The sequence below is a fragment of the Thalassophryne amazonica genome, chromosome 7, assembly GCF_902500255.1.
Source record: "Thalassophryne amazonica chromosome 7, fThaAma1.1, whole genome shotgun sequence".
Classification (NCBI taxonomy): domain Eukaryota; kingdom Metazoa; phylum Chordata; class Actinopteri; order Batrachoidiformes; family Batrachoididae; genus Thalassophryne; species Thalassophryne amazonica.
Window position 1 is genome coordinate 62,586,751 of NC_047109.1, and position 14,753 is coordinate 62,601,503.

A 14,753-nucleotide genomic window follows, 5' to 3' on the forward strand; every position below is an offset into this window, starting at 1 on the left:
AATGCAAAACCACTTTCTATGGACATTACAAAAGCATTGCTGCAGATGAATAGGGTAAGAGTACTGGACTGGCTTGCCTGCAGTCCTGACTTGTTCCCAATAGGGAATATTTAGAGAACTTTGACACACAAAATATGACAATGATGAACCTGTACTTTTGCACACTTTAAGATAATGGCAACCTTACAAAGTGGTAAATGTTTTTATTTCCCAATTTTTTTTTTCAAATGTCTCACAGGCTTTAAATGCAGGAATAGATGTGTATTAACAAATTAAATGAAGTTGACCAGAAAGCAGCAAACATGAAATATGTTGCATTCATACTGTCTACAAAGACAGTATGAATGTTTGTTTGTTCGTGTACGAGTGATTTTTGTTAAGCATATGTGTGTCAAATAAGTTCAATTCAGTTCAATTCAAAAGAAATAAAAGTCAAAGTAAATGCAAGAATCACAGCTTTTTTTGGGGGGGGGGGGGGGGTGGTATTTGCATTTTCCATACATCCCAATTTTCCTGATTTAGGGTTGTTGGTGGATTCCAAAAGTGCTCTGGAAATGTCAGCCAGAGGTCAATCATTTGGGTGAAGTTCAAGGTCATTAGGGACAAATGTCAGCTTGTCAGATAGACTTTATTATCTCTACGCCCACATGTACAACTATTACCTAGTTCACTGAAAAGATACAACCAATAACATGAATAAATTTGCATAGTATTATATTGAATGTTCTGTATATATACAGTAAGTCTGCAAATACAAAGCCAGCGATGTAGGCACTAATAGTCACTGCATGCAACATAATGAAACTGATTATTTCATGTGACCTGTTGAAATTGGATTTTTATTAAAGCCTCCCAGAAGTGCATGATGCAGCCACCATCCAAAAATGTGGAAATGTGTTTTAATAGAGGGAGAACCACAGTTTGTCCAAAGTATTTATCACTTATTGTTTGATTAAAATGCACAAACAAGAGGTTATGCTGTCATGTGATATTGGCAAGGTACTTTATCTTGTAAGTAAGTAAGTCCCTTTGGCTGCTCCCTTGTTTGCACTCGGGGTCGCCACAGCAAATCCAAGGTGGATCTGCATGTTGAATTGGCACAGGTTTTACGCCGGATGCCCTTCCTGATGCAACTCCACATTACATGGAGAAATGTGGCAGGGGTGGATTTTGAACCCGGAACCTTCTGCACTGAAACCAAGCGCATTAACCACTTGGCCACCACCCCTGCAAGGTACTTTATCTTGTCACAAATTTAAACAAGAGATGGTCTGTTAAAACTGCATGACAAGAGTCTGTGGTATAGAAAGCAGCAGTCATGAAATCTCAACTGTCATATGTTTTTCAAGCTGCCTGGTGAGTGTGAACATATTTTCTTTACAAACCCAAAGATTATTACAAAGTGGGGAATTATTATAATAAATAAATAATTTTTTTAAAAGCTCAAAATCTTATCTTCAGTTTGGGTAGTGTGTTGGGTTTGGTGAAACTGGACTTTTTTATAAAACTTTCTGTAAGCTCCCTGGTGACTGGATTCCAAATGTACCACAATTTTCAACAAATATATTTGCCTTCTACCTCTGGTTTGAAGTCCAGGTCCACAGGTCTCCTGAGCCCCAGGACTATCTTGTCTTAAAAACCATGGGACCAGCTGGCACTTCCTCCATTTGTGGGTCTTCCACCTGGAATGAATCAGGATAGTTCAGCCACATCAAATGTACTCAAGACACCACACCCCTTTCTCTGCACTATGTAATACAGTATGCTAGTTTTATAGTATAGTTTCTGTGAATTTTCCATCAGTTTTGCACTCAAGACAAACCCGGATATGAGAAACTAGTTTTTAATCATCTTGATGCCAAGTAAATTAAAATATATACAGTTACTGTTTTTGCTTGATAACTTCACTTCCATGCCCTTTATCACTATTCTTGTAATTATTAAAACATAAGCTTTCATTCATTCATTATCTGCCTCATAACTGGGTTCCCGGTGGCAGCAAACTGAAGAAGATCCAAGGGTGTAGGCCAAAGGCATGCGACAAGACACTGTGAAAGGAGGTCAATTCTGATCTCTACAACATCTTGGAAGGGATCAGAGGCACCACCATGAAGAAGTTGGAAAAAATGGGTGATCTAATCTATGCCGATGGAGAGGAATGGTTTGGAGTGGTCAAAGGCAAACGAGCTACTCGGCTAATTCCCATTAAGTCCAGAAGGCAGACAGAAATAGACCGCCTAGTCAGAGCGAGGAGGCAGCTGAAGAAGCAATGGAGGAAGGCCACAGAGGAGGAGAAGGAGGGGAGAGGCCTGCTTTAGGAACACTGAGGAGAACTGAAAACCTTCCAAGAAAGCGCAGAAAGAAGGAGCAAACAACTTCACGCTTCTACAAAGGTCCCTTCAAGTTTGTGAAGACTCTATTCATGAAAGAGAAGAACAGAAGTCCCTCAATGTCAAAGGCTGACTTGGAAGAACACCTGAAAGAATCCTGCACAGATGACCGACACCAGGAAGAAGTCATGCTCCCACCTGACATGCCACCAGTTAATCCACCAGATCACGAACTAGATCTCAGTCCATCCAGGTGAAGTGGGCAAAACTGTGCATAGAGCAAGGGCCACATTATCTCCATGTCCCAACGGGATTCCATACAGGCTCTACAAAAGCGCACCAGATGTTCTGCAATTCCTCTGGAAGCTGATGCGAGTTGTGTGGCAAAAGAAGGAGATACCAATGTCCTGGTGGAAAGCCGGAAGGATCCTTATCCCTAAGGAAAAGGACTCATCGGAGATCGGCCAGTTCTGCCAGATCAGTCTTCTAAATGTCGAGGGAAGAATCTTCTTCAGCGTGGTCACCCACAGGTTGGCAGGTTACCTGCAAAGAAATGGTCTGATTGACACATCAATACAGGAAATATGCATATCAGGCTTCTCCAGGTGTGTGGAACATGCCAGTGTCATCTGGCATCAGACGAGGTCACCAAGAAGGAGGACACAGATCTCCATCTGGTGTTCCTGGAGCTCGCAAATGCTTTTGGCTCAGTCCCTCACAACCTCCTGTGGACAGCCTTTGACTACTTCAGAGTCCCGGCAGCTCTCACATCCCTCATCAAGGCCTACTTCCCAGACATCCAGCTGTGTTTGACAACAGCAGGGTACACTACAGCATGGCAACACCTGGAAGTGGGACTCACGGCTGGTTGCACCATCTTCCCACTGGCCTTTACTCTTGCCATGGAGGTCATCATCTGGGTCTCTCTATGTGTCGTTGGTGGACAGCGGAGAAGACCAGGGCTGAGGCTGCCACCGGTGAGAGCCTATATGGACAACCTCACAACACTCACCACGACCAAGGCCTGCACTGTATGGCTACTTAGAAAGCTCCAAGGAACCATAGAATTGACTCACATGAAGCGCAATCCGAGCAATTCCGGTAGCATCTCCATTGTCAAGGGAAGACTGTCAGACCACTGCTTTCACATTGCCAAGGAACCCATTGCAATGGTTTCTAAGAAGCCAGTGAAGAGCCTAGGTCAGTGGTATGACGCCTACCTCAAAGACAAAGAGCAAGTACAGCAGCTCAGGAAGGAGGTAGCTAGTGGCCTGGAGAACATCGATAGAACCCTGCTTCCTGGCAAGTTGAAGCTCTGATGTATGCAGTATGGACTACTCCCATGTCTTCTGTGGCCTCTTACCTTATATGAAGTCCCACTCTCAATGGTGGAAAAGCTGGAGAAACTGGTTAGCTCATACATAAGGAAGTGGCTTGGCCTTCCCAGGTGCTTATTGGACTATATGGCAAAAGGATGTTACACCTGCCCATTTCCAGCCTGGCAGAGGAGTACAAGTGTGTCAAAGTCAGACTAGAGATAATTCTACTGGATTTGAGTGATCTAGCTGTAGTCCAAACTGCCTCCACCCTGAACACCGGGAGGAAAAATGGTAAATGGACTGCATTTATATAGCGCTTTTCCCTCTGCATCACATGCTAAAGCGTCTTGAGGAATGTCAAAGGACAAGAGTGAACACCCTTCCTCCCTCGCATCCCATTGGGAATTAGCACAATTTGTCCAGGAGGGCAAGGGGTAAGCTACCATCGCCACCATAAGTCTAGATACTGGGCAGCTGGGCAGAGCACTGGACTGGAAGGTGTAGGCAGACTTGGACAAGAAACTCTGCTTTCCAGCTGAGATGGCAGTTACCAACTTGCGATCAGACCTTGTTCTGTGGTCAGCCTTGCTGAAGCTCTTCTACTTCATTGAGCTCACAGTGCCCTGGGAGAGTGCAGTGGAGGAGGCCTATGAATGAAAGAAGCTGAGGTATACAGAACTTGCAGCCGACATGCAACAACATGGCTGGAAGGCGAAGATATTCCCAGTGGCAGGAGGCTGCAGAGGTTCCATAGCCATCTCAACATCCAGGCTACTCAGGCGTACTCAGGCTACTCAGAGTGCGAGGGAAGGTCCACAGGCAGGCAGTCAAAGACCTCTCCAGGGCTGCTGAGAAGGGGAGCCAGTGGCTGTGGATGAAGAGAAATGACTCTATCTGGGCCTTCAAATGAGTTAATGGCATCTAGGGAGTGAACCTGGGATGCTGGGATTCACTGCTGAACCCTCTGGAAGTGCCATGGGCCTATCAGTAAAACACTTAATAAGGAGGGTGCCCACTTGACAACCCAAAGGATGCCATCACCCAATTGGCTACCCCACAGAGTCTCATTGGTGCCTCAAGTAATTTTTGAGGAATAGTAACATCTTGTCCTATGCAACAGATCTGAGCTCAGCCCACATGTCCCTATCTTCAGCCAAGTCATTTAACACTTCCTGGGGGATCCTGAGGCATTCCTAATCCAGCTGGGAAATATAAACCCTGCAGCATGTCCTGGGTCTTCCCCGGAGCCTCCTCCCAGTTGGATGTGTCATGATAATGAGAGAGCATCCTCACCAGATTCCAGAATCACCTCAGCTGTGAGGTTTCAATGCAAAGGCTTTGCTCCCAGTCCATCCTGGATAGCCAAGCTTTCCACCTGAGTGTTCCACATCTGACTGTCATGTATAACTATTAAGACTCCACTAATGATGTTATCAATAGATTGAAGGTGACTTCACATAATGTTTTAAAGGGTTCATTCTTCTGAGGCATAAAATAATATTGTAATAAGAGAATCTTTCATATCCAAGACAGGTAGAAATTTAGTGAAAACATGTCCATATTTAATATGGTGAACCAGAGTTGACTTGGAAGCATTTATTGATGACCAAAAGTTCACTGACATTAGCTGTACATGATGCTGGGAGCTGGTTTCACATTTTCTACAACCTGTGAGTGAGGAGTCATATAGTGGACATTGTCTGGTATCAAGACTATGATCCAGGGTTTCAGTGCCTTCTTGGGCTCAGCTATCGGCACAGTTTCTGTATGTGGTGAGGGTGTTGAAGTCTTTAGGAGATTCACATACCTCAGCAGTGACATTTAAGTCAGTGGGAGCTTATGCTATGTGATGTAAAATGTTGAAGTCACTGGACAGAGGTGACTGGTGCTTGCTGGAGGACAGAGTTCTAAATTTTCAGAGTCTTAGTGCACTAGTTCCTTGTAAGACTTAGACACTAACCAATGCCTTATGACAATGACTGGATATCTTTGGCTCTATGTATTTCTGAAGAATCCTTTGGTACTGCTGTAATTATGTTTTTATCAGATGGGCAGTTCCTTCAGGTGATGGACATGATTCAAATTATACAGATGGTGGCATACAGTAGCATCACTTCTGACCCTAAAACCATGTAGCACATCTTATCAAACACAGTCCAACACACAGGTGCCTTACTGCTGAGAGAGTCCAGTGACTACACCAGGCTAATGGGACACCCACATAACACCTAGATTTGGAAGATAGGTGATTATGTTTGGGAATTGCTAAAATTTCACCGGCCTGGTGACATCACACAAGGACAAAGTGCTGTTAAAAAAAAAGAGATACTGTGTTTGGACATATGTCATTGTGTCTGTTGGCCTCATAAAAAATGTACTGTGGCAGTTCAGGCACAAAGCTGCCATTTTTTCCTCAGTCTTTCTCACTGATAAAACACATGCTTTCTTTTCACATTATCATTTCTATAACCCTCCAAGCTTTTTTTGCACTAACCTTGACTTTAAATTCCTCCAAACATGCAGGTCAGCACCTTACATGACATTCTTGGCACTGGTGCATAAGTGAATGTGAGAAAGGATTGTTAAGCAGTGTTATAGTGCCTTTATGCTTTGCCTTAGCCTTAGGGTGCCTTTAGGCTTATTTTTACAGGCCTTGGCCTTGCTTTTGCATACTTTGGCCTTGACTTTACTCTTCCATGCCTTTGCCTTACCCTTGAGGGTTCAAAGCCTTGGTCTTCTCAATAAAATTTAAGGCATTTTTAAGGCATATGAAATTCTGCAATTTTTTCCGAGTACCATGTTCATACCAAGTCACATCTGTCCAAAAATACAACATGAATAGTAAAAAAGATATATAACTCACACTGGTCTATAAGTCACAGTTGTTATTTTTGTTCATTATTTATTTAAAAACCAAACAATGCATTCATAATCAGAAGCAAATGGACTAATTAATGTTATACTAGGCACAAAAGGTTCATAGTAAACTGCTTTTTGTGGCCACTAAACAGACAATCATAGGTGAGGTAAATGTGCAATGCAATTAAACATTTGAAAATGTGGGCCATTTATAATGCAAACACTGTAAGTAAGCAGAAGCTAACAGGCTAATTCATGTTATTCTACCAGCCACAAAAATCTGAGCGTAAACTGCATTGATCAGATGTTTTGAACTGGGATGGCTTGCTTTTAACTTAGCCAATCTATAGTTAATGTAGCATTTACCTGAAGCCTGGACAGATTTTAGGGATCTCACAGTCCTTCTCCTCCTCCAGTACCTCAGGACAGTCTTGACCTCCATTGGATGGCAGCTGGATGATAAGACGCTTCCTTCTTTGCTTTTGCCTCATAGTGTTACCAGCTGACACACACACACACACACACACACACACACACACACACACACACACACACACACACACACACACACACACACACACACACACACACACACACACACACAACAATTATTTGATTTAAAAAAAAAATCATGTGAAAGCATTCAAATGACAAGCAAGGCAAATTATCTAATCAGCCTTTAAGAACAGACTTGGAGATGACTACTGCCAAATACAATCGGAGGTATACTGGGAAAAAGTAGTAAAAAAAGATCAAGAAACTGTTGACGTGCTAAAAATGATGTAGCAAATTTCAGAATTGACTTTGAATGTACTTTTACTACTTAGAGTACATATGTGGCAATGCCCTGAAGTTGTTTATGATCAAATGATCCTCCAAATTGTCCTGATCTGAACCTTTAAGTCGGGGTGGTATAGAATCCAATGCATAAGGTAAAGATATTAACTGCACTAAAATTAAAATGCATGACCACAGTGTGCTTGGATCAAAGAGATTTATGCACATCCATCACATGAAAAGATGATCTAACTATGAATTTGCACCATAAATCAATTTAATTCTTTTGTCACTACTTGAACAAAGCCAGTGTGACAAAGGTGACCTCATCTTGGCAACATTTTTCATTCACAGCAAGACAACATCAACAGCACAACAAACGTATCGACACTTGTATCCATGGGCGAGTTGTCTTCCCAGGGACACTAACAGAGGTCGCCCAGAGGTTGTCGAGCATGTCAATCTGTCAAATTAATTATCTGTAACGAGACGTAAGTGCAAGTCGGCAGACTGAATTCTCGATGGGCAGTAATATGTCACTAAGAGCAGCAGTTCACCCGTGTAGTTTCCTTGCAGTATATAGAACCTTAACTTTTTTGTCTAGTTCTTAACTGTAATAACAAGCATCATGTAAAATGACACTAAATGCATTACAGAAATCTAGCAAACCATTTTAAAAAAACATTGAAGTTATTCAAAAAGCCTACTGTTACTTTCTTCCAGTGATCTGGAACAGAGGGTAACATTACTACAAATAAGCTTTACAGGCAGATTTATTTTTTTATTTTTGTACCTGCATCACACGTAACAGGGCAGGGCGTCCAGTCACTGAAAGGGGTCATGGTACAGTCTTTCTTACAGAGCAGCTGACAGGGCCGGACTGCACTAGGACGAGGTCCATCTGGACACCTAGAAAATAAAAACACACACAGAGGGGCTGCAGAGGAAAGGTGGTGGAAATGCATTACACATCTTCAAAAATACAACACATATGTGAATATTTCACCTAAAAGAACAAACAACAGAATAAGTTTGTACAGCAGCAATAATTGAGTGGGAGACACAGATATCACTCGTATATGAAATTCGCTTCAGCTTTTGTGTTATGTGGTTATAATGTGGTAGTCCTAAAGTCATATGTAGGGTCTGTGGCCCATTGGTGCCAGTGTTTATCCTCAGATAGCATAGCATGAAGTGGATGAGAGTCTATGACTCCCTATAGATTGGACGCCAGTCTATCACAGATGAATTTCCGGGCCAAGACCATTTCCTATTTACAGATGCGTGGACTGGGACAGCGCAGATGAAATGTCTTGAGTGGGACAACTGATATGTAATGTGGTAGTGACCATTGTGAACTGGAAAAGAAGGAGACTGGATGTGAGTAGGTTATAATCAAGGTAATCTAATACATGTTCCAATCCTTGAATCTTGGCTTTCAAGTTCCAGGTAACTGTGATCTCAAATCATCTGGTGATGCAATAAAACCTGCTTGTGAAGTAACAAAATAAAATAACCCTGCAAGCTTTTTATTTCATGTTAATTAGTATTTTCTCTGTAGACATTAATTACATTTTGATGTTGTTTTTTGGGCACATTTCCACCTACAAGAGGTAACAATTTAAATATTAATAGGTAAATCTGAAAAGGAATCTCAACAAAAATCTCAACAAAACACATCCCCATAATTCACTATCTCATAAGCGTTCAGTTGGGTTCGGTATATCTTCCGTACACAATGAATCAGATCAGTAAACAGTCTTTCCAGAATTGTATTATTATTGTTATTATTATTATAATACATTTATACACTTGATATTTTCTGTTTAAAGATTTTGCTTTGCTTGAATGCCTTTATAACTTCCTTTTGCTTTAAATTCAAATGCCTTTGTATGTTTTTGTAAAGCAACATGAATGGCCTTTGTGTCTGACTGTCGGTATGAAAGTTTACCTTAGCTATAACACCTCAAAGAAGCCAGAATGTTTCAACAACATTCTGTATATATATAATTAGTGGACACTTGCATCCTAAACTTGTGTTCACAGTTGCACATGAGATCATATTTATTTAAGACTAATACATTACTACGATATGACAGAAATATTTTTTTACGCCTGTCTTTAACAAAATTAAAGATTTTGTTAAAGACAGGCGTAATTCAACAAAATTGTTGAATTTTGTTAAAATTCAACAATGAAAATTGTTGAATTTTCATTTGCTATAACAGTATGGAACGACTTGAGACAAGGTATTGCATCAAATTTTCCCAAAGCTTTATGATACCCAAGCAGAACCCATTATCAAGATTCAGCAGGCTCATGATGATGATGATGATGCCTTGAGCATAACACAAATAAAAGAGAGGTATAACCGTTTCAGAAATGGGAGCACATCATTGGAGAGTGAATCATGTTCCGCTAGGCCATCCACAAGCCAAAACAACCAAGTGATGGACAGAATACGGACTTTGTCATGGATGGCTGTCATGTCATCATCCAAGGACTTGTGGAGGAGGTGGGGTTAAGCACAGGTTCCGTATACTTCATTTTCATGGAGGATTTGAGCTTGTGGAGAGCGTCAGTGAGACTTTTACCAAAGCTGCTGATGGTGGAGCAGAAGCAACTGCTGCAATGTGCAAACAGCAAAAACCGACTTCTTAAACACTGTTGTCACTAGTGACGAGACATGGGTTTACAGGTACGACCCAGAAACCAAATTTCAGTCATCACAATGGAAACATCCAATATCACAGAGGCCAAAGAAAACACAGCAGGTGTGCAGCAATGTCAAAGTCACGTTGACAGTTTTCTTTGCCTCCCATGGAGTGGTGCATCATGAGTATGCACCAGGAGGCCAAAGTATAAATAGTACAACTGCCAGGCTCCCTACTCTCCTGTCATGGCTCCCTTTGATTTTTGGCTGGTCCCCAGGATCAAAACGATACTAAAAGGGACTCGATTTGAGTTGAAAGAAAACATCATATAGAATGCGACAGCCCATCTGGACACCATTCCAAAAGAGGCCTTCCACAAATGTTTTCAGCAATGGCAGAACCGCTGGGAAAAGTGTGTGCAGTCCCAAGGAGACTACTTCGAACATGATTAGGAATTCAGACCCACAGGTGAGTAGCTGTGTTTTTTGCAGCCAAAGGTTAGATACTTTTTGAATGCACCTTGTATTTTTAAATAAAAACAATATTCCTGTCATACTTTTAATCAGATTTATTCACAAATATAAGCTATTTAGCAGATTTGAATGATTTTCTGAACTGTTTGGAAAATGAAATGTACATAATGCTTTTACACAGCATTACAACTGAGAAAATATATCTTGCACATGTAAAATATAAAGTCTCAAACAAATAATAAATAAATAAGCCTAGTGCCTCTCTCTCCCCTTGGCTTTAACCTTTGACAGGAGGTCAAACTATGGCTTCATAAACAGATGTTTGGATAATAATCAGTCATTTAAATATTAATGGTCCACTGTGCACTGTGCAGGACCGGGGTGGCTGCGTAACTTGACTGCAGTATCCTCAGAGTCAGGTTTCATGTTGCTAAGAACGGTCCCTCTCTTCAGGGCGTCCAGTACTTGTGAGCATGGTGTTATTGAGGAAGTGATAGGTAGCCTCATAGGCACAACGTAACAATGTGACACAAGGTGTGATTTATTTTTAATATATATAGAGTGTGATCACTCTTGAGGGCAAAAAAATACTCTGGTGCCTTCAGCCAAATCTATGGTCCTCAGGGCTGAGTGAGGGCAGCTGATGGATGCAGCAAGGGAGCATTTCTAGCACTCGTTTTCTGATGTTCATGTCTTCATAGACATAGGGTGGGGAGATGGTGGTTAAGTGGTTTAAGTGGTGGGCTTGTAATCCTCGGTTCAAATCCCTGCTAGACTGGAAAATCATTCAGGGCCTTTGGTTCTATGAGGCATCACTGTAAAGCAATTTGACCATAAAATTGCTATATAAATGCAGACCACTTACAAAAAACACGTCTTGCTCCAGGACACTTCAAGATGACACAAAGGGCCCAGTGTTGATGATCTGTAGTGCACAGTTTAAGGGCCCCATCACAATTAAACAAAGGCCACACACCATGTCACCATGCACCGGGGGTGTGGTCAAAATCGCTAACTGTGCCATTTTCAAGTCCTTGCCCTGTCCTGATTACATCCCTGCCATATTCTCACAGTGTCCAACATGTTCTTCATTAATTTCTTACCATGCACAGGAGCAGAGGCATAAAATGTGCAATTCCTTCTTACAATGTTCTTACTACGTACAAACAGTTGCATCACACACTCGCTTGCCACATTCTCGCTGCATCTGTCCTGTCCTTATCGATACTGCATCAGGTGTTGTGCCTTTTCATTCATTCTGCAAGCTTTTGTGTCCACGTGTACAATCTCCTGTCTTTATTATAAACACACACTCCAATGTGCTTCGTGTGGGCAGGCACACATGCTTTGGGACAAACCTCGATTTGTACAAGAGATGGGGAGAATGCTTGTGTGTGGGTTATTTTGGCTGCGTATAAACACACACTTAACTATTCCCTGTACTTGTGGGCACGTGAGCGCACATGCTTTGAGGTCAACCTGGATTCCACAGGTGATGGGAAGATTTTTTTTCCCTTCTGACAATCCATGGACAGTGATCAGCACATTTCTTTCAGTCTGCAGACGGGTACTGTAAAAGCCTGTCTGTACCACACTGGTACTGCGGTAGTGAAGTCCCTACTAGGGTTGATTAAATTGTCCTCATTACAGTTGTTAATACATCCTTATTTACCTCTGAAGGGCCTTTTACACTGAGCGCACAAATGCAGCACGCATGGCTGTAAAACCCATTATTTTCAAATAGAAGCACTGCGCAAACGCCATGTTGCGGCGCTACGCCTGACCGGAAAATCACTAAGGGCCCTTGGGCAAGGTCCTTAATCCCCTGGTTGCTCCCGGTGTGTAGTGGGTGCCTTGCATGGCAACAGCCTGACATTGGGGTGAATGTGAGGCACTGATGTGTAAAGCGCTTTGAGTGTCTGATGCTATATAAATGCAGTCCATTTACCATTTATGTGCAAAAACCAGACTTGCACAATGCTCCATTGGGAGCACACACCGCTGCTTGACAACAACCTCACTGCAGTCAAAGTTCAACTCTATGTAACTTTCAATGCTACACGCTGTGATGCAGTTTCACATGTCCACTAGAAATGAGGCATCAGGCCAAGTTTTCTAAAGAAAATCCTTACAAATGTTTTCTTTTTCTTTTGACTCTAGATTAATTTCTGATTACTGCACATTTTGAAATAAATAAAAAAAAAACATTTCTTACATTAGTAAACTTGAAATTAAAATGGTTTTAAGCCTTTGATGCACAACATATGCACACAACCTTCTAATGCACAACATGGGCCAAAAATGACCCACATTCAATTTCCCAGGTTATTTCAAACTGACTGAATTTTTTTGTTCTATCTTTTGAAATCAATTTATTTTATAATTGAATATTCCAAGTATTCTGTAAATATTTTGCTTTTGATTCCCACCAATCATTATTTAAACATTTCCTTCCATACTTCCATACAAAAATAGAGTTTATACATCAAGTTTGCACACATGGCTCAAAATGACCTATTCATCCAAGTGTGATTTAAAATTAAATGACTTAATACTATAATAATAATAATAATAATAATAATTTGTTTCAAGTAATTACTTTAGCAGTGAGAGGGACCAAACGTGTATGTATTTAATATTTGCAACATGTTTATCTCATTTTGTCACGTGTTACCTGTTATCACGGCTGTTGAACTGAACTGTATCTGTAGTTTAACAATTGTAAACTGGTGAAATGTGACCAAACAAAATAAAATATAATTGAACACATCACTTGTGCACAAACTGCCATGGAGGAACCATTTCGACATGGCAAATATTGCCATAAACCGACACAGTCGGGAGGAAAAGAGGCGTGCCCAGGCGTGGCCAGCCGTGGTCTGAACACATCCGACCTGCCTCGTGCACACCTGCAGGATGCCGCCCAAACATATTTCATACAACATTCAGATGACACAGACTGCTGTCAGACGCACTGACATTGGAGCTGTCACTCACCCACTTACTCACCCACGCAATCAAATCTCCACTCGTCCTCACATTCCCAGCACTAAACTGACCTCTCATCGGTGTGTGTCTCACATGACGGAGTGCGCACGTTTACATGCGTAGAACAGGTGATACGAGTGATGAGTGTGTGTCCACTCAGCTGCACGCGTGTTTACAATGGCTGAACGAGCCGTTACCTGTTCAGGTGATCAAAGCAGTGTGTGAGTGTGTGGCCAAAATGTTCGCTCAGCTGCATGTATATGTGTTCATAAACACTGTACCAGCCACTCCGTGTGCGGACGCAAGCAGAGGAGCTGTCCAGAGTGCACAAACAGGTTGACAGCTGTCAGTGATTGCCTGCTGTTGTACAGTCCAGTGAAAAATCCCTTGAGGTGTTTGATCAGTACTTGCATTGCTAGATTTTATTCATTCAGCTGGACTCCATAACTGCTGTTGGACTGTGCTGGCAGTGCGCCCAACTTCCCACATGTGCGTAACGTTCAGATGCAGCCACTGTACTTTCTCTTTTCTCTTTTTTAAACTCTTTTTTGTTGTCATTTTACTTGATAAGTATCTTAACACAACTGTAGTTGAATTATCCTTGTGGGATGGCACTTCACATGGGATTTATTTATACGAGAGATGGATTATGCTTTTGTCATCTGATCGACACTGTCAGCACACAGCGCAGCCAAGTGAAAGGGACTTGACCAGCTGTTTGCACTGCGCTGTGGAACGCGGGGTACCAGAGGTGAGTTACATGTTTATTTATGTCATCATGTGCTGGGCAAACATTTCCACACCCTACCTGGTACAGACTTAGGAGGTGTACGTGTAAATAATACCTGCGTTACAGCTGTGACATCCCATTCAGCTGCGTTGCGGGGAGCTGCACCAAGCCTCTGACATGTGCACAGTGCCACATATATGTTATTACATAACATTTCCTTCGCCCTCACTGGCCGAGGTCCAGTGGAGGTGGACAAATGTGGCACAGCATGTCAGCAGGCTTCGCTGTGACCGATCGATCTCGGCTTCATCAACCACAATCAGATCATCTTAGATGCTGTATTGATGCTGTCAGAATATGTAAATTGTGGTTAGATGGTCATCACCTTATACATGGACCGCCGTCGGATAGGTGCCCCATCTCGACAGCGTCCAGAGAGTTTTGAACATGTACGTCACACTCGAGGCCGCCGGCCGATTTTGACCAACTGTGGCAACTTCCGCAGATGGCGGTCAGAATGTTTTGGAACTGAAATCCAACACTTTTCAGATGTGCGCCGATTCATAATTCTGACACCACTCTGCGTGATTACGGCTATGTGTGATGGGGGTATAAGAGTTAGT

The 14,753-nt window shown here is 42.1% G+C and overlaps 1 protein-coding gene across 5 annotated transcripts in view; it reads right to left on the reverse strand.

The window, feature by feature from the left end:
- The window catches only part of LOC117514031 (thrombospondin type-1 domain-containing protein 7A), a 602,038-nt gene that overhangs the window by 238,989 nt on the left and 348,296 nt on the right, over positions 1-14,753 (reverse strand). For all 5 annotated transcript variants that reach the window (XM_034174316.1, XM_034174317.1, XM_034174314.1 and 2 more), the window contains exons 10-12: positions 8,079-8,194; positions 6,875-7,010; positions 1,579-1,682 (exon numbers count right to left, since the gene is read on the reverse strand). In XM_034174316.1, coding sequence (XP_034030207.1) covers positions 1,579-1,682; positions 6,875-7,010; positions 8,079-8,194 — 356 coding nt within the window. The remainder of the gene's footprint in view (positions 1-1,578; positions 1,683-6,874; positions 7,011-8,078; positions 8,195-14,753) is intronic.